Source organism: Geospiza fortis, unplaced genomic scaffold (assembly GCF_000277835.1).
Source record: "Geospiza fortis unplaced genomic scaffold, GeoFor_1.0 scaffold100, whole genome shotgun sequence".
NCBI lineage: Eukaryota > Metazoa > Chordata > Aves > Passeriformes > Thraupidae > Geospiza > Geospiza fortis.
The window spans coordinates 5,114,731-5,134,561 of NW_005054350.1; the positions used below are offsets into that span (position 1 = coordinate 5,114,731).

Here is a 19,831-nt window from a genome sequence, read left to right on the forward strand (position 1 = left end):
GGGAGGAGGAGGGAATATCCCCCCGCAAGCCGAGTGCGAAACTCGGGGTTCTGTGGGCAGGAAAGCAGCTCCGGGTCAGGAGCAGCGGGGCGCGGGGGTCTCTCCGAGCGGCCGCCACGGGGAGCAGAGGGCGCCCGGGGCAGCGCTCCCGGGCAGGAGTGAGGCGGGAGAAAAGGAACCCGGGGGCAGCGCCCCTGGAAGCGCCAGCGGGGAACGCGATGAACTTCCCCGATGGCTGAGCAGGTGCAGGTGCCCGGGGGAGGGCAGGGGCCGCCTGCATTGGGAAGGGGCCCTGGGATTCCGGACAACCTCCCCCAGGACCTCTAAAACGCGGCTTTATCCTCCCACGTGCCAAGCTCCAAGGGACCAAGGTAACAAGTTTGGTCCCTGGAAGAAAAACACAAGAGGAGCCTGGCTGGGTATCCAGAAACTGAGAGTAGCTCTCGGGCTTCCCAGGAGGCAGCTGGACCCTGGCGAGGGTAACAAGAGCCATCGCGCCAACGCGTTACTACCGTATTTCCTCTCATCCCTTCTTCCCAGCTCCCGGCACTCTGCTGAGGTAAATCCACAGGCCGGTGTCCTTAAACAACACAGGAGGTATCATCCCACCGAGGAAACTCGGGGAAAGAAAAGGAAAAAACCCAAAACAATGGCTTCAAATCAGAGAAGCCAAGAGATCATTATCTATGGGATTGAAACATTTGGAGCAATAAAACTTACTAAGAAGTTGCAGTTGTAAAAACTCTGTTGCACAGACTGGGAAATCGTTTCTCCTTAAGAAGAAGACCCAGGTTAATGCTAAGAAACATCTGTCTTCAGATCTCCTTACAAGATACTGCCAAAATATTGTTCTTGTCTCCTGCACACCAAGTATTTTTGTCACACACTTCTTTTCTAACACAGCCAAGACTTCTACAACCCAGTTTATTATCCGTTCTTTTTGCTAGCTTCTTAATTACTGCTATCTCGTATTTCTGCCACTTCCAGTCACGTCTGTTACTTTTTACTACTCCAGCAAGTATCTGATAGAAGTAACTTGTACCCACTTACTAGTTAACACCTTGCAGCTTTATCCATTTCTCCTCATTTTTTCAAGCAGATAAAACAGATTTTAAGCAGATGAAGCAGCATTTTAAGATTTTACAGCTATGTTCAGAAGAGTATCTAACTTGGAGAAGAAATTGGCTTTTTCCTCAATAGTTTTAATTTTGAATGAGGTCAGGAAGATATCCCTGTCATAAAAGCAGGAACAACTTCTCCTTCCACAGGTACTTAACAAATTAAAAGTGAAAAAACCCCAAACTTACAGGGTAGGAACTACATATTAATTTGCTTTACTGTGCTTGAGTTACTATTTATTCTAAACTGGCACCAGCAGCGCTGTGCAGAGAGAAAGAGTCAGCTGTCCACAGAGTCTCTTGTTCACTGCCCGTTTGCCCTGTGCCCCAGGAAATGCCCCCTGGACATTCACACAAACACAAGGAATAAGTTCTCTGGGGTAGCTCACCTACTCATTAAAAATCAGTTCAAAACCAAGGATTTTAAATCTCTTATTTTGAGTAACCAGCTGTCCTGCCCAAGCCTCACTTCCTTCAGAAATAATTTCACAGACATCAGATCTCAAGCATTCTTGAATAATTTATGGCCTGGAGGGTAACAAATCTTTTTCATGAATATCTGTAACCTCCTACTAATAAATAATTAACTGTCTGCTCATTAACAATACTAAGAATAAAAAAGCATTAAATTTCACAACATGGAGAATTCTTTTTAACTTTTCCATTGAGTCTCCTTATATATTCCAGGAATGCTAAGGTTTGATGTATCAAGTGTTCCAATACTAAGAAATTCCAACTAATAACATGACCAATAAAATTTATTAAGTATTATATTTACAACTATTTATATATCCCTTCCATAGATTAATATTAAAATAGACAATATACAATTTAAGAATTGTAATTCAAAGGCATTTTGTTGGAAAAAATAGGCTCTATTGTGAGACCACCATATAAGAGCAAAAGGGTTTTTTTGTTTTACACAAAAATATTTTCAGTATAGGAAGTCATAGATATGGCATTACAACAGCAGACTAATATGAAGTATGATTTTGTAAATATTACAACAGTTTAGGTATCAGTTATTGAAGGGAAGGAGTTCAGAGTCCTGTGGAGCATGCAATACAGTTCAATCCTCTTACAGTTATGATGATGAAACAAGCAGCTAAATCAAACGCATGCCATACAAAAAGGAACTGCCAACCAGGAACACATTACACTTAATAAAAACGACAACTTTGGTCCAATAAAACATTAGACAAAAACAGTTTTACAGTTAAAATATCTATTTTATACAGGTTTGAACATTAATTACAAGACTATTTACATTTGCACAATATGTATAAAATAAATTATTTAAAAATGAAGACAATATTACATCTTTTTCCAAAAAGAAATCTGTACAGTAATTTACAAAACATAGTAAGATTGATTCTTTTCCTCCAAGTCTTACACTTTCTTCCACAGGCTTTCTCATCATTTTTCTGTGGGAGTTCAACTGTTACTGAAGTTTCATAATACAAAGCTTTATAGCAGATTTTAAGTATTGTTTGCTTTTTGGTGGATGTTTTAGTTATTAACAGCTTCCAGCGCTGTAAACTCACCGGGTTTTGTCATCTTTTTCAGCAATAAGCCCTAAAGCTGCAGGCAATTTTAAAACACAGATAACAGCAGTTACTGGGAATCTGAATTTAAAATCAGCATCCATCTTCTGTGTTTGAACAAGAGTCTGTGCCACACTTCTCTGTAGGAACACCTGAATTATGGAGAAAGGTAGTATTCCACAGAATTAAGTGCTCTGTCTCAAAAGAAGAAATACCTTTGTGCATCACTGCACCTCAGTCTCCAGCTGTCCACGGGGAGGGAAGAGCCAGACGGTGCTGGCTGTCATATGGGTGTCAGTTCAAAGTCATCATTAACATCAACAAGAGGAACATAAAACTCCTGAATTTCATAAATGCTGATAGATTTGTAGGTAGCAGGATCGAGCTCCTGCAGTTTAAGCTGCCACTCCAGTCTCTGCACCGCGTTCAGCGCCGCTGCTTCGTGCTGCTGCCTCATCAAAAGGCACGTCTGGTTTAAAATTGAGAAAGAAATTATTGAAATATTTGAAAAAATATTATTGCAGCAAGTTTGAACACAGGAAATATCTCTAAGAGCCTCTCCGGTGATAGCAAATAATTCCCCCACAGTATAGATTTAGAAATTTGCAGAATATTCCATTACACTACATAGCAACGAAAGTTTGGTTTTTTCTTTACTAATAGACTTTCCTTTGTGTTGCCTCCACAGAAGCACATGACACTGCACACAAACCTACTCTTTATTCATCTCATCTTTATGCTGACATTAATTTTGCTCTGTTTTTCTTTTAAGTGGAAAAACCAAGACGTGTACCTTTAATTTGTCAAATTTATCATCAACGTCCTGCAGCCATGACATGAACTGTCTTGCATTAAATCGATCCCTCACTGATGTTTTGCTGTCATCAGTCTGCAAAAAACAAAAATTTATTAAAACCTGATGATTCAATCTGAAACATTAAAACACAAAACCTACTCTGCAGAACATAAACAGTAAACAATCCCACAAACACTGCTTCCCATGGAAAAACAGATTCAAAGTACAAAGGTATACGAAAACATAAATGTTGACCAACACTTCCTCTGTGAGCCAGCTGCTCACTAAAAATGGGTATTTTCAGATTTCCTCAAGCTATTTACTGTGCTCTGGTTTTGAAATTTAGAATAGGAGGTTTAAGGATTTACACCTAAAGTCTTAACTAATAAAAGATCCTTCCACAAAATTACTGTCTCTCTTTTTTCTCTTTAAAATTCAGTATCAAATCAATATCCCTCGGGGAAAAGCAAAAACACTAATAAAGGAAAAATTAAGCAGCCTCATTTAACTGACTACACAAATATTGAAAGCAATTAAAAATATTTCTGCCATCACAATCCCCAAAAGGAGATTAAAAAATTGAGTAGACCTGTATTATGTCCTACTTAATGAAATAGTTTTATTTTTAATTCCAACTTTTTCAAAAGGATTTGGAATGTCACATCTGTCCACTGTGAAAAACTAGAGATACTCCATGCATAGTCCTAAAGCCAGACTATGCCAATCTAACATTTAAATGATAACCACTAAATATAAGAAGCTGCTGTTCCTCTTTCAGAGAGAAAAGAAGCACTGCAGGAATTTGTACACTGTAGCAGAAGGAACAAAAAGAAGCCCAACCAAAGGTGCAAATGTTGATCTTTCTAGAGAACAAAATCAGTATTTGCTAATGAGGTAACAGGAAAATTGTAGGATGCACTACAAGACAATGTTTTCTTATGCATCTACATTCTTCCCATTAAACACATTTTAATCAAACCATCAAGCTGGTAGTATAAAACATTGATTTCAATTATATAAAAAATGTATTTCATAACTTGCTGAACCTTATATGTAATGTAATTTCCCAAGAAAAATTACCACAGACTGAAACACAAAGTTGTTGAAGCACTGAGGGGGAAGGAGAGGCATTTTATTGCTCTTGTTATTATACAGATGGTAAAAAAAATGGCAGTACTTGGGGGGCACACCTCAACTTCTCCCCCAACAAAGATTCCTTTTGTTTCATAGAATTCAAATATGGAATCAGCTTACTTAAAACAAACTGTAAAATGTTAACTACAAAAACGCACTTATGTGCACAACTCACATATTCCTCATCTCTAAAAAGCTCAAGGCCTATGAAGTGGAGCACAAATAAAGCAAAGGATTTTCTGAATTTTGGAAGAGAAAAATTTTTGCCCTATCAGTTAGAAGTACTAAGACAATGATGCTTTAAAAATTTATCTGTGTGAAGTTTAAAATGAGACAACAATACAGTCTCCATAAACTGCTATCTCCTGCCGAATCACCTTGTAGGGCATAGCTCTAGTTATTTAAAAACTGGGGGAAAATGTAGTAACTGGCTGAAGAAACACTGGAAGCTGCAATAATTCTAAAAAGGGCTGCAGAACGAATGTAAAATCTCCCATATGTTGGAAATGTACATGTTTCATTTTAAAATGCCCAACATCCAATGCACCAACACTTTTATTATACCCAAAACATCAACATTTCCTCCTTGCATTATGTGCTTCTCACAGCCACTGTAACAGGTGTCAAATGCTGCTTCTGTGATTGTTAGTTGGAAAAATGTCCACAAAATACCAACACCACGAGATTATTTTCTCTTAGAGATACAGCTGCAGTCAACTTTTGAGTGACAGTCCATACAACATACACAGATTGTGAAGCACATTTCTTATTTTATATGTTTCAATCAGGACTAAATACTCACACTGAACACGTAAATAACAGGGCACAGGTAAGTAATATGGAGCCCGAAGTAATTTTGAAAAAGGTTATTTCATCTGGTAGCATTCAACATTTCACTGCTGGTCATCTGCTTTTTATGGTACAGCTCTAGTGGCTGCCTTGTACAGAGGTGGAAAGTGTAATGTGGATACATCCACAAACATCTCCAGAGTTCACAAACCAATTTCATCACTTCACACACTACTGCATTCCAATTATCTGGATTACTGATAGACGTCATCTTCTATGCTGATAATTTCTTTGCTCTTGTTTAAGCTATATTCGTAAGCTTCAAAAACATGCTCTGTTTATGACTGAAATCTGTTTTTTGTAACAGAATCAGCAGAGGAATTTTCTTATTTCATCCATCTCATAATTCCTGGACGTGAAAGAAAACCAGACATGGCAGAAAACAGAAAAAACACATACATACACCCATATCCTCCCATTACTGTACACCCAATGGAGGCCTAATATAAGTAACAATCTACAGTGGGCATAATCTTAATTCCAGGCAAATCAATGACAATTTTGCTATGGGAACAGAATTCTCTCTGAATGCTTGAGCCAGGCTAGCAAGACCTTTTTGTCTGAAGCTGTGAAGGACAAATCTTTACCTGAGCATCCAGAGGCACGTTGTACACCTCAGCATCCAGCAGCACAGTGCAGGCACTGAAGGGCAGAGTTTGATTAGCCAAGGTCCTGGCTGCTCGGTAGTGAACACGTAAAACCTCTTGCTCATTAGAGACAATAAGCTTTTCCTAATTAAGATATCAATATATAGATATACATTTAGTAAGTTAAACATTTATAAAAATGTCCACTAATTTAAACATATCTTTTCAGGGCTTACACTTTTGAACACTGTGAGAAATGGGCTGCTGAAAGTAGGAGGGGTCGTTCTTCTAATCAAATACAAAATTTCAATTTGATGATGCAAAGATTGTCCCATGGATGTCAGAACTGAAAACACCTCCTTAGCCCCAGCCTCCACTGATAGCTGAATGTTTCCACTTACTGAGGCAAGTCCTGGTTAATGAGGGTGGTGAAAGATGAAAGGTAGGAGGAGTATAGGCTTAGGATACACATTTGTGAATGTTAACTGTGTGAAGCCTTTTACTCCAGGCACAGTGGCCAAGCAAACTGAAGCAGAAATACATTTATTTGCAGGATATATTTTTTTAAACAACATGCAGTAACTCCCTAAATTCACATCTGTATAAATATTCTTTCCTGAACTGAGACAAGAAAAATACAACTCACTTGACAAAACCGGACTTACAGTTGTATAAAGTGTATTTCATTTGAAAAACAGCCTATATGAACAAATTAACTAGGAATATGCACAATTTTTTAAGACACAGAAGAATGTTTGTATGTGTTTACTGCTCTATAATAAAATGGCTCTAATTTTTATCAAAATAAAAGAAGGCAAATTATAATATTATATTTCCTTGTTTTCAGAAAACAGGAAAAGGACCACTTTTTCTTTGGTTAGAATCACAGAGTCTGTGCTGGAATGAACCTTAAAGATTATCTATCTACAGCCTCCCAGCTGTGGGCAAGAACACCCTCCACTAGACCAGTTTGGTCAGGGCTCCACACAGCCTGGCACTGAACACTGCCACCCACAGCTTCTCTGGGCAACCTGTTCCAGTGCCTCACCACCTCACAATAAAGAATTTTTCTTAATGTCTCATCTAAATTTCTCTTCTTTTGGCTTACAACTGTACCTCCCTTTGTCTTATCACTATTTGCCTGTGTTAAAAAGTCACTTTTCCCTCTTTCTTATAAGCCCCTTTAAATACTGAAATGCCACAATGAAGTCTCCCAGGAGCCTTCTCTTCTCCAGGCTGAACAGCCCCAGCTTTCTCAGTCTGTTCTCCATAAGAGAGGTGCTCCAGCCCTCTCATCAGTTTCCTGGCCCTGCTCTGGACTCACTCCAACAGGTCCATGTGCTCCTTCTGCTGGGGACCCCAGGGCTGAATATGCAGCACTCTAAGGGGGGGATGTCTCACCAGAGCAGAGTAGAGGGACAGAATCCCCTCCCTGGCCCTGCTGTCCACAATATTTTTAGTTGCAACTGATGTGTTTTCACTCAGAACTTGAAGCACATTTACAATTTCTGTGCTGCTTATTTTATACTCTTCACTGAAATACTAAATTCAAGTAAAACCCCTCTCTCAGTGGGGTTTGTTAAGTCACATTGAAATTGTCAATTGGCAAAGTATCACACTGGGTTTGATGTGGCAGCTCCTTGTTTAACTATGTGGAAATCCTTATGATGCATCCATGTCAGAAAGGGGCCCTGCCTGTGCCTACAAGCTATCTGGCTCACAATACTGGCATCTAAAGCTAGGTTACCTAGGAAAAAGGTAACTAAAACTGAAGAGTACCCCTAAACCAGGAATATTTTCTCTATTTCTGTGCTCAAAAATCAGTGGTGCCTACAGGTGTAGCTCTAATATAATGTTAGGCAGTTTCTGAGCAGAATACTGCCAAACATGTTTCAGTCTTAGAGCCACACGTCTCCTCTCAATACACAGAGAGGATTTTATTTACTATATTTATTTACTAATTTACTATATCTTCAATTCTTTTAACTCAGTCAATTTGGATCTGAAGTCTACAACCATCATTAGCTTTCAAAACTACAGTGTGAAGCTTCTGCCTCTAGAATAAATCCAGGACACAACTCAGAGCAATTAATGGGAAAAAGCCGTTGTCTTACCAACTTGAGCATTTTGCAAACAGCTGTTCAAACCATTCCCCCCCCTGCTTTGAAGTTTCTCCAATTAATAAATTTGGACAGAAAGAAGATTACTTCTAAACACTGTTAAATTAAGAAAAATATAGTCTGTTCATTGAAAAGGCAAAAAAAATCCTAAAGCTTAAATCCAGGACATAAAAAATAAATTAGTCTCACCCTTTCAATACTGTGCTGTAAACGTAGCTTCATCCTTACAACCTCCTGTTGTTTAAATAGTTCCTTAAGCGGGTCTGACAGTGATGGAGGTGGTGTAATCTGTGGAAAAAGTTTTATAAATAATATAGTGAATGTGTATTTCACAGGTTTAGCATTGCTTATGTGATTTATTAAAAAAAAACCCAAGAAACAATAAGGCATTTTTAAAGAAAAACAATTTTACTTTTAACTTTCCATTAATTATGTGAATTCAATGTGTTCGCAGTGTTTGCAGGAAAAGGTTTTAAGGATTCCATACCATAAAATTAATAAACCCAAGTGAAAACAGCGTTTCAAGCTATTTAGAGCTTTTAACCAGTCACTATCAGCATTCCATAGCTGTTCTTTTTAAAAGGCTATACTGTGCAATATAGTAAGAATACAACTTGCTTCATGTTCTAAAGATTCTTTAAAGCACAGCTGTTCATTCTGAGAAGATAAAAACTGCCTAGCAAAATGCAAGAAAAAAGTAAAAAAAAGAAAAGTATTGCTAAAAAAACTCCAAACCACTTGATATATTCATACAACAGCAACAGCATTTTATATTGCACAAAAGATAACCAACCATACTCCTAATCTTGCAATCACACAGAACACAAGAAAGCACAAAAAGTAGACTAGAGACCCAGACAGCAGCTTGGAAAAGTGATTCTTCCTGTCAGTTATTTTAATAAGTTTTTTAAAAAATCTTATTCCTTAAAAAGAAAATAATTTTAAAAAATCAAATAGACTTGATTTGTTACTGATTGCTATACTATAAACATTTTGCATCTTCAGCCAATTACAGTAAACAGCCAGAATTACTGTCTGGTCTGAGCTGTATGAAAAACACAGACAAGGCACCTGGAGCCCTCTTGGCAACTGCAGAAATCAGATTTTTCAGCTTTTTCAGAAGTAACTAATAAACTTCTTGGAAGTTTTAAGGCTCCACCCAAAGTTTACTTTCCTTTATGCCAGTTCTATCTGACAGTTCAGCATGGGTTTTAACACCTAACAGATGTAAGAGCACTGATACTGCTTTGCAAAGACCCATTCAAACTACATGAAACACTGCCTACTACCAATGATACTCAAAAACCACAGCTCAAATACATACCTGCACTCACTATACCCTGCCTCCTACCTAACACAAGCAGAAAGATAAATAACTCTTTTCAATAAAATAGATCTTTCAACTGCCAAGAAGTAATAAATCCATTATGGAAATACAGATACACTGTAGGTTAATCCTGATTATTAGTATCAATCTTGCAACTATACATTCCAGCCATGAAGCGATTTATTTACCAGAAATGCTTGAATTAGTATTATACTGGAAAATTATTTCAGGATAATTTTTTCCCAATTGGAAGTTAGCCAATGTCTCTGGAATTGTAGCACATAATCTGAATAACTGATTGCAGTTAATTCCTTAAATTATTAAATCGTATAAAACGATGTTCAACTCCTTCGCATTTCAAACTACAGAACAAGATACACTTCATTTTTCTTAGTGAAAACAGTTTGGCTCTCAAACCAGTCATGTCTATGGCATATGCCATTTTGTGTAAAACAGCAGTATTAAAAACAAATACACCCCCTATAGTCTATTCTTCCTGAAGACTTTGCATTCATGGTACAGTACAATAGTGCTGTCACAGTCTTCCAATAAAATAAGACAAGATGCTTGTAAGTAATATAAAGCTTTAATTTTAATAAACCCAAAACATCTCCCAAAATCTCCATTCTTTTGCTTACAGAAAAGCACACAGATAAGAAGCAAGACAGAGTATCTAAATAAGCTTTGGATTTATGCACCTGGATTTTCCAGAAATAAAAATTTCAGAGCTGCCAAGCATTCATATCACTTGAACAATTTCACAGAATCACAGAATGGTCTGGGTAGGAAGGGACCTCAGCGGTCATGGAGTTCCAAGCCCCCTGCCATGTGCCCCCCCGCCCACTAGACCAGGTTACTCAAGGCCCCATCCAATCTGGCACTGAACACTTCCAGGGATGAGGCATCCACAGTTTCTCTTGGCAACGTGCTCCAGTGTCTCACCACTCTCACAGTGAAGAATTTTTTCCTACTACCTAATCTAAACCTGCCCCTCTCTCAGTCTCAAGCCATTCACCCTTGTAATGTCACTACATTTCAAATATTTTAAAATGTTATTCCCTTAAATTTACAGACAGTTTAATTGTGCAACAGAAATAAGAATCAACATAGAAATAATCTGACAAGGAGCTGATCATTTGTGTGGACTTTCATTTAAACATGTAGAACTCTCTTTCAGCAGATTATGTACAGGTCTGAACACAGATTATGTTCAGACTTGTGTGTCTCCATGACTCCAGAGATCCCAACTGCCACTGGACACATTCATAAACTCTTCACTCCTGCCCAGCCCAGCACCACCTGCCAAAACGTACAGCTAAATACTAAGTTGGTTACAGTCATTTATAGAACTAGCTGTTTTTTCCCCTCTTCTTGGAAACTTAGGAAGAGTGAGCCTCAGATCCCTACGAGTCTGAACACAGGATTTGGGCAGTTGCACACCACCTGCTGGAATTCCCAGCTTGTGAAACAGCACTGATTCAGATTCAGACAAAGAAAATTGGTTTCTTTGAGACCAAAAAGTCTGACTTAAAGGGTCTGAGGCAGGAACAGCCAGAGGAACCTCTTGGACCTTCTAGTCAAAGAAACTATTACTAAAGAGAACACAAAAAACTGTCTAGGGAAAATACAAACGCATAAGCTGGACTTGCAAGAACAGAGCATGAAACTGAACACCACAAAAAAAGGTGCCCTCTGTTTTTGCATAACCAAGTATTAAACTATTTTAAGGGCCCAGACTCCATACAGAAGACAGGGAAACAATGGGGCCCTGCCTGCTTCAGAGAGTTCTCTTTTCCCAGCCTGAGAAATGACCCAGAAAAGCCAGACAGATCTTGGCCTTGTGCCTCTGCTCCACCTCCCTTGGAGCCAGCCATTAGGGCAGGTTTGATTGGCCAGAGCTCACGTTCAAGGCATGCCCTTCCCATCTCCAACATATCAAAATCCATCAGCACCTTTCCTGCAGGCCTTGCATGCTTCAAAACAACTACAGCTACAGCATCAACTCTTCACTCTATAAATTTTCAATCCTCATTTTGCCTGCTACAAACCCCCACTCTTCTATGTCATCCAAACAACTGGCCTGCTCTCATGCTCTATTTCATGCATTTTGAAAACAAGTTTCTGGTAACACCCCTAAAATTAGATCTTACTACTTGAGTTTCTACAGCAATGCCAGGGAGACTGGACAGAATCCCCTTTACTAGAAACACATCCACTAGATAGGCACTGGAGGCTGGCAGTGAATCATCCTGGCACCTCTTCTCAGGAAACAATACAGATAAAGATGACTGAACCCTGTAGAACATGGAATAACCTGTAAGGCAACAGAGCCAAGTACAATTGAAATTTCTCTGTTAAAAGATTCAGACTTGTTTCCTTCTATTTTGAACTGACCTGATGCCTCCTACCTTATGTTTGTATTTGTACTGGTGAGAGGGAAGCCGTAATTCATACATGAATATCCTCACAGCCTTAGGTGATCCAGGCTGTAAGTTACAATATATAAAGGAGGCTGTGGAAACAAGGTTTTAGCACACCACCTCCTGGTTCCCACCTACAGCATGTCTGAAGTTCATCAGATAAACTACAGTGCATCATTAAAATTCCAATGCAGAGAACAGTAAACACACTGTTCCATACACCAACCATTCCCAGCCTCAGAGTGTCAGAGCTAAATATATGGTCTCCACACAGACCTACACAAAGGGTATCTGTAACACAGGAATAATTAAAGAAAGAGTATCTACTTTCTCTCTGTGTAAATTGATAAGGCAAAAATTTGGTTAACAGAGAATCATTAGAGAATTGAAGGAAAAAACTGCAAAACAAACGTGACAAAAAGGTATTTTTACAGTTGCTTATTAAATTCTGCATTATAGGCATAACAACATGCTATTAATATTTCAGAGAGACAAAGCCTAGTCTTTATTTTCACGTTGTTGGACAATGTGTGCAAGAAACAAACACTCATTTCTGAGAATGAAATGATCCTTGGTTTAGCAATTCTCCTGTTTATGGTATTTGTAACAGTAATTATTATGATTGTGATTTTCAATGGTGACAAAATAAAACCATTACACTGTGTACACAAGCAAATTCTGCCAATAAGTTAAATCTTAAATACTACTAATGTTTTAAACAATACTTTTTTCTGAAAGGAAACCTAAGAAGTTTTATCAAAATTGTACATTTACACAAGTGACAGTAATTAAATAAAGCACTTAGTCGCATTGGAGATTTTTCAGACAAACAAAACTGAATTGCTTAGAGTATCTTCTTATTTAGAGCAAAACTCATGCTTTTTCTTACACTTTAATTCTAATGAAAATAATCACTAATTTCCTAATCATTTATTTTGGCTTCTCAAACTTTATCTTCTTCCTTTTTGCTTCTAGGAACTCGAAATAAAAAGTTCCACCTGTTCTCTCTAGATCTGTAGAATATTACCAGGAGCATCAAAGTATACACAAAACAATTAACTGTTCAAAAACATCATTACCATCAGAACATGCACCAGAAATCTAAATGAGACAAAAATCAGTAACTATAATTTTTCAATTACATATTTATGTTTTTATCAACTTTTTTAGAAGAGGCTTTTTTTTCAACAATTAATTAAAAGCCACTGAGAACAGGAAGCACACATCCATCTCTGGTATTTTCTGAACCTGTTACCTGAGATTTTGCTCTCCAAAACCTAAATTTATTTTCATTAACTGCAGAGTTCCTATTATATACAGCAACAGAGACAGGAAGTAATTATAAGGCAGTGCTTTAATATCAAGTCAAAACCTCTGCCCTCCTTATGGTGTCTACACACACATTGCCATTTATGATAGGGAATTGAATTCTATTGCTCAGGTAGAAGATGGGCCAAGGAAAAATATATTCCATGCTTCTCTACTTTCCACTTATCCCAAATTAAGCACTGAAGTGTGATGCCAAAGTAGAAAGCCGTAGCTTGGAAACAGTATGTACTTGACTAGCGGCAGCTTTAAAAAAAATTGAAATCTGTGCCTCCAGTGATAAAGATGTTACAGAAGCTGCAACAGCTACTGAGAAAGATCTGCAGACTCGGGAAGGCTGACAGCCTGGTACATCGTGGTGAAGCTTACCATACACTCTGGCTCACCTACAGACCTTGCAAAAGCTCTTACCCACATCTTTCCTCAAACTGTAACTGGCCTAGAAATTCCCAAAAAATGAGAACAAACAGCTTGTACAAGGAATTAAGACTAGCTGCATAATGAAGCAAACATTTTAAAATGTACACATTAAACTTCTATTCATTGCTTCATCAAAAAAATCCTTGACTCTACTGGAAAACGCTAAAGCTTTTTACTCTCAAGTAAGGGTGAGTTATCTTAGATGAGCTGACATAATAACCTGACCATTCAAAAATGTAAAGCTTAGACCTAAACAAGTGTCTCTGAACTACAGATGTTCTTCAGTAAAAAAGAAAAAAACCTTGACATTATTTAATAAAATTATGAACATTTTAGATTGATGGATTACAAAAGCCAGGACACAGCAGATTACATCTGCTGCTTTTGAGATAGCTGGCAGGCACTCTCCTGCTTAAAACATTTGGCAAACAGACTTGGTATTTTGAAGCACTGTATGTCCATCCCCCTCCAAACAAAACAGCTTTGACTAATTAGTTTTAATGAAATTATTGACAGCAAAAATTCAGAGAAGCTCTCAATAATTTATTTCACTTCTGAAAGAGCAGGCTTTACATACTTTGAAATATAGCACTTGTCTGTGTGCCCTTGACAGGTGTCATACATGGTTTGTCTTACAGTGACTGAAACCACTGTTTGAATTTCCAGTGAATTGGGCTTTTAAATATGATGCTATTAATCAATATTATTTTGACATATGTCAACTTACTGCTTCCAGCAGAATGTTCAGAAGCAAGTTAGGAAGAATATGGAAGCTACAAAAACAAAAGTAAAACATGCCTTTCATTATACTGCAGATTGAAAGACCACGTTACTTACAGTTGGGATGCATATCTTGCTCAGGGGATTGCCATCCAGCAGGTAGGAGCCATTGAAGGTCACATATTCATCATAATATTGAGGTGCCTGAGGAATAACACTGCACAGCAATTTACGCTTCTCTTCTATTTTCTTCCTTATGTGCAAGTATTCAAAATAGGGGTTTGCTCTCTCTGAACTGTACGGCTGAATCTCTTCAAGTTTCAAAGAATCAACAATAGCTGCCAGTGACTGCTGGGTTTTCTCCTTGGCCTGCAGCAAAGAAGGGTTTGCTTGCACAGGCTGAGGCATGCGTGATACCTTCCTTTTACGTGGATGATGTACCTGAGCATCATCATCCTCAGTTAATCTAATTCTTGCTTTCATAGATGCTGACGATTCAGACTCTTTTTCTGATGTTTGTATACAGCCAAGAGGATTCTGCTTGCCCTGGTTAGCAAGCAAATTTGCTCTGTTCCTTGTGATTCTTTGAGGTACTTCTTGTTGTTCCATCTTCTGATCCTCAGCAACTTCTTCTTCTACTTTGACTATTTGGCTGTATTTATGCACCTCTTCCTGTGTAACCTGTTGTGAACTATTTTCCAAATTGGATATAGACGAGTACTGTGGTGGATCATCCGCCAACACATCTTCTCTGTCTGCAGTGCAGGGACTTTTATTAACCAATTCATTTGCAATTCCCTTTGACATTCCTGAACTTAGTTCACAGAGATCAGCATTGACTTTACTATCAACAACATGTACAGAGACCAACTTTTCTTGTTGGTCTTTTTCATTTCTAATATCTGAAGTATCTGCTGTGTTACCACCCACTTCACTCAGGGCATTCTTACAAGCAGCTCTACTGAATGAGTACGAGTTCATGTTTAACTGTGAACTGCTATCACTTTCAGGAGTATCCTTCTCTAATGGTAAATCATTCACCTTTTCATAGCTCTGTGAAACATCTTTTGCAGAGCTCTCAGAATATACAGCCATGGGTGCATCAGTCTTCCTAAAGTTTGAAGGGAAGAAAGGGTTTTCCAGCTCTCTGGTACTAGTAGTATCTGTTTCCAAAGCAGAAGCTGCAGTCTGAACTAGATTTTGCTGCTGTACTAATGATGAATCTTGACTGATAATGCCTGGTAAAGAAACGTGTTTTGACACAAGTGGAAGTGGCTGGATAGGTAAAGAACAAGGCGATTGTGAAGGGAACATTGATGCAGATTCTTGAGAACTGGAACTTCCCTTAATTTCAGGGTGCTGAGGCAAAAATTCAGATACTTGTTGCTCTTTTAATGTCCTGCTCTCCGAATCACGCACTGCTATAATGCTTTTAGCATCTTGCTCTGGTACACCACAGCCTGAGCTGTTAAAGTCACTGCTTAATGAGTTAAGTCTGTCAAAAGGCACATCCCACGGTTTGGTTTGCTGAGTCACACCACTTTGACTACACAGCTCTAAATGCATGTTAGAATCTTCCAAAGGGCTCATCTGAGCAATATCTTTAATGGTACTTGTCCCCGTTGTTGCCTGCTTGTTGCTAACAGCTCTGTTGGGAGATGATGTGAAGTTTGACTGCAGAACAGCCACACTGCTTTGAAAATCTCTTTCAAGTGTGCTGCACAGTAGCTCTGGTTTAGGAGAAGTGCTATTGTAAGTCTGAACTGATGGCAGAGTGTTCTGGTTGTTTTCTTCTGATGTTCGAGGCTGTTTGCTGTGCTCAGAAACTGCAGCAGGCATGCTGCATCTTCGAACCTCTATAACAGGCCTACACTCATTTAAAACCAACTTAACATCTTCAGCAGATGCTGATCTAACATACATTTGTGGGAGCCTGTTTGTGAAAGGCGGCTTAATGCGATCTGGCAACTCAGCAAGACCATCAGCCTCTTTTTCCACAAGGGCTGGTGATTTGGCACTTGCCAAAAATGGTGACTGTGAAAAAGACATTTGGGAATCAGAACCTTCTGGCATAAAGTCCGAATCATATTCAATTACAGGCCTTGGAGTAGTTACAGTGGTATGGCAAGAATCCTCAGAGCTCGCAACAGAAACCATGGACACTGACCTGGAGCTCAGCCCCATCTTTTCACTTTCTGATTTGGGGGATCTATTTAAATTATCTAAAACCAATGAAGCCTTTGCAATATTGACACTTCTAGTATCTACTGACTGTGATCTATTACTTGTAGCATCTTTCTGCTGTTTTTCCTTCATACAAACATCTGGCAACTCGGAACTTTTTGAACGGATCAGTTCTTTGCCTTTTCCTTCAGTGAATGAGTGCTTGGGTTTTTCCTTCATTTTGTTATGCTCTGAACAAGTGCGATTTCTCAAACGTTCCTTCTCTTTCTGTTTTATTTTTTCTTTATGTTTTCTATGCCACTGCTCGATTTCCAGATCTTTAAGGCTAAGCATTCTTTCGAAACTAGTTTGCATTAAATCATCGTTGACTAATCTTTTTTCTTTAGGTCGAGCATCCTTCGATGCAGGAGCTGGTTTAGGCTTAAGTTTCTCATGTTCAAGTTTTAGTTTAAGCAAACTACTTTGATGCAGTTTATCTTTGTGCTTATCCCTCTCTTTGTATCTGTCTATATCTTTATCTTTTTTATCTTTCTCTCTACCATCTGGAGTTTTCAACAAATCATCTTTCGGTTTTTCTTTCGAAGATGACAGTTTGTCATGAACTGTTTTACTACTTTCGGTAATAGTGCATCTCCTTTCCTCTTGCATATGTTTTGAGCTTGCTAAGGATGAGGCCTCCTTGTCTTTGGATTTGTCTTTTTTTTCAAATTCCTTCTCTTTAGTTCTATTTTTTTCTGATTTAGTATATTCAGATTCTTTTTCAGACTGTTTGACTTTTCTTTCAGTACAATGTTTTTCTTTGCTTTCAGCCCAGTGTCTGTCTTTATCAGCTTTTTCTTTATCATGCTTCTTATCAGTTTTTTCTTTATTTCTTTCCTTGTCATCAACTTTTTTAAGAGCACCCATGCTTTTTACTTTATCATTTTCCTTATGGCACCTTTCCACTTGCTGGAAACTGGACTTCTCCTTTACTTTCTCTGTATTCTCATTTACTTCTGCTTTATCCTTCTCCATTTTGTATTCATGCTTTAACTTTTTTTCTTTTTCTCCATGTTTTCTTTCTATCTTTTCAAAATCTTTTTCTTTGATTGAGAATCGCTTTTCTGTCTTCTCTTTATTTTCCTTTAAATTCTTTTCCTGCTTTTCAGTATCTGTTTCTCTTTCTACTATATGCACGCTGGCTGCCTCATCTTTAACACCAAAACAGAACAATTCAATTTCTTTATCTGCAAGGATAACTTCTTTTTCTTCTTTTGTATCTTTTGTTTTTTCATCCTTGAGAAACTTCTCATTTTCCTTTTTGCTCTTCTCTTTTTCTCTCTCATCTTTAATACTTCTCTCTTTCTGGAACTGTCTCTCCTTAACTAACTTATCTTCTTTTGCCACATTTTTTTCCAGCTTTGATTTTCTGTCTGAAGAAAGAGATTCATGTTCTGTGTTTATCAAAGTATCATCATTTTCATCACTTTTGAAAAAGTTCTCTTTCCAAAATTCTCTGTCAAACTCAATACTTCTTTGAACGTCTTTAACATTATCTTTATGTTTGTGTTTCTCTCTCTCCCCATCCTGTTCCTTTTTGTGCTTTTCCTTTTCTCTTTCTTTGTGCTTTAATTTATGCTTTTTAAGTGTTTTACCTTCCTTGTCAATTTTTCTCAAAGTATATTCTGAATTCTCAAATGTTGAGCTATTATCTTCCTCTTTAATTTTAGGACTAGATTTTTCACCAAATTCCAAGTGAAAATCCTTTTGATGATGCTTGCTTTTTTCTTTGTGCTTGCAAGATTTGCCACTAGAACTTTCTACTAGATAATCAGAATCAGTGTTGTGATCATACCGAACTAATTCAGACTGCAATGTTATTTCAGAACCTCCTGGTGATAAGCAAGTTTTGGTGTTTTCTTGCTTTAATGGTGTTGACTGCTTTTCACCTAACCCACAGGGATGCTTTGGAGATTTTCCAGCAGTGATATGAAACAGATGTAAAGAAGAATCTTCTTTTGAGGTAAAAGACTTCTTAAAGGTTTCCTCCTCTCTAGCTTTATCTAAAGAATCTAACCCAGAAGTAGCTATATTTGTTACTCTAGCATTTTCTTTTTCTTGCTTTACTTCTTGATTCTCTTTATTTTTGCTTTGATTTTTTACCTTCCTTTTAACTTTGCCCTTTTGCTTGTGCTCGTTTGTAACCATATATTCTTTCTTCACTCTGACATCAGAATTTGATGTCTCTGAAACAGAGCAAGGAGAGACCATTTTCTTGTCCTGCATTATTTCTTCATCTGAACTTTCAGAACTTGAATACAGAACTCTAGAGGGTTTCTGTTTTTTGTTTTTGAATGATTTTGAAAAGACAACTTTTTCTTGTTTCACAAATAAGCTGGTCTTCTCAACTTCAGCCTCATCTTCTTTCCTTGGGTCTTTTCTAAGAATATGTTTGTCATCAATCATTTTTTTCATTTCATCTTCATCATCATCTTTGAACTCATACTCATCTAGAGCAGATGGAAGTGGTGCCTTACTAGGGACCGTTTGTTTGCTGTTGTTGGCTACTGAGTCCTTTTCTGCTTCTGAATCAACATTCCCATCTACACTGGAAGGATTTACAGATGGAGCTTCTTCAGAATCTAGAGTAAGGAAAGCAAAAATTGAAATTGAAAAAATCAAATTGAATACTGATGGGACACTTGTCGTACCTTGGGACAAAAGAGTTCAGTTCAGCAGTCACCTCTTTACAAATGAAAAAAGAATAAAACCGATCTTAAACACACAGCAAAACTTCTCACAAGAATTAAGCTTTTTAAGAGAAAACAAAAGGTCATGAAATCAAAGTTCTCCCCTCCCTTTACAGCTCTCACTTAGGTGTGTAAAAATACTAAATAACATTTATATCTAATAAAAGTAATGCAATTTAAATTTTGAAAACCTCACCCATTGTGCATAATTCCTGTATAACCTGACTCTTTCTAAAGGACAGTACCCTGCACAGACTGTTGAGGAATCAGTTGTTAAATAGTAACAAATTTCTATTACACATAAGTCAAAATATTTGTCTTTAAGAGCAATGTTTTCAATAAGCTGAAATTGATTCTGTGAAGTGATGCCACAACTGCCCCTTAGAACAGAAGGACCATGCACTGCATTTCAGGTTATTCTAATGCCAAAAAAGTTAACACTACATCAGATCATAGGGCAATGTGACATTTTTCCCTTGAAGTATACTGAAACTTTGACTGGAAAACATTCCTAGGGGGTTGCACTTTATGTATTTGTCTGGGAAAGAGAAACCAAC

The 19,831-nt window shown here is 37.8% G+C and overlaps 1 protein-coding gene across 2 annotated transcripts in view; it reads right to left on the reverse strand.

Moving 5' to 3' along the window:
- Positions 1 to 1,858: 1,858 nt before the first annotated feature.
- The window catches only part of ANKRD12 (ankyrin repeat domain 12), a 40,680-nt gene continuing 22,707 nt past the window's right edge, over positions 1,859 to 19,831 (reverse strand). For both annotated transcript variants that reach the window (XM_005423351.1, XM_031058853.1), the window contains 5 exons: positions 14,479 to 19,166; positions 8,338 to 8,436; positions 6,029 to 6,172; positions 3,456 to 3,551; positions 1,859 to 3,131 (listed from right to left, as the gene is read on the reverse strand). In XM_005423351.1, coding sequence (XP_005423408.1) covers positions 2,946 to 3,131; positions 3,456 to 3,551; positions 6,029 to 6,172; positions 8,338 to 8,436; positions 14,479 to 19,166 — 5,213 coding nt within the window. In that variant the 3' untranslated portion in view covers positions 1,859 to 2,945. The remainder of the gene's footprint in view (positions 3,132 to 3,455; positions 3,552 to 6,028; positions 6,173 to 8,337; positions 8,437 to 14,478; positions 19,167 to 19,831) is intronic.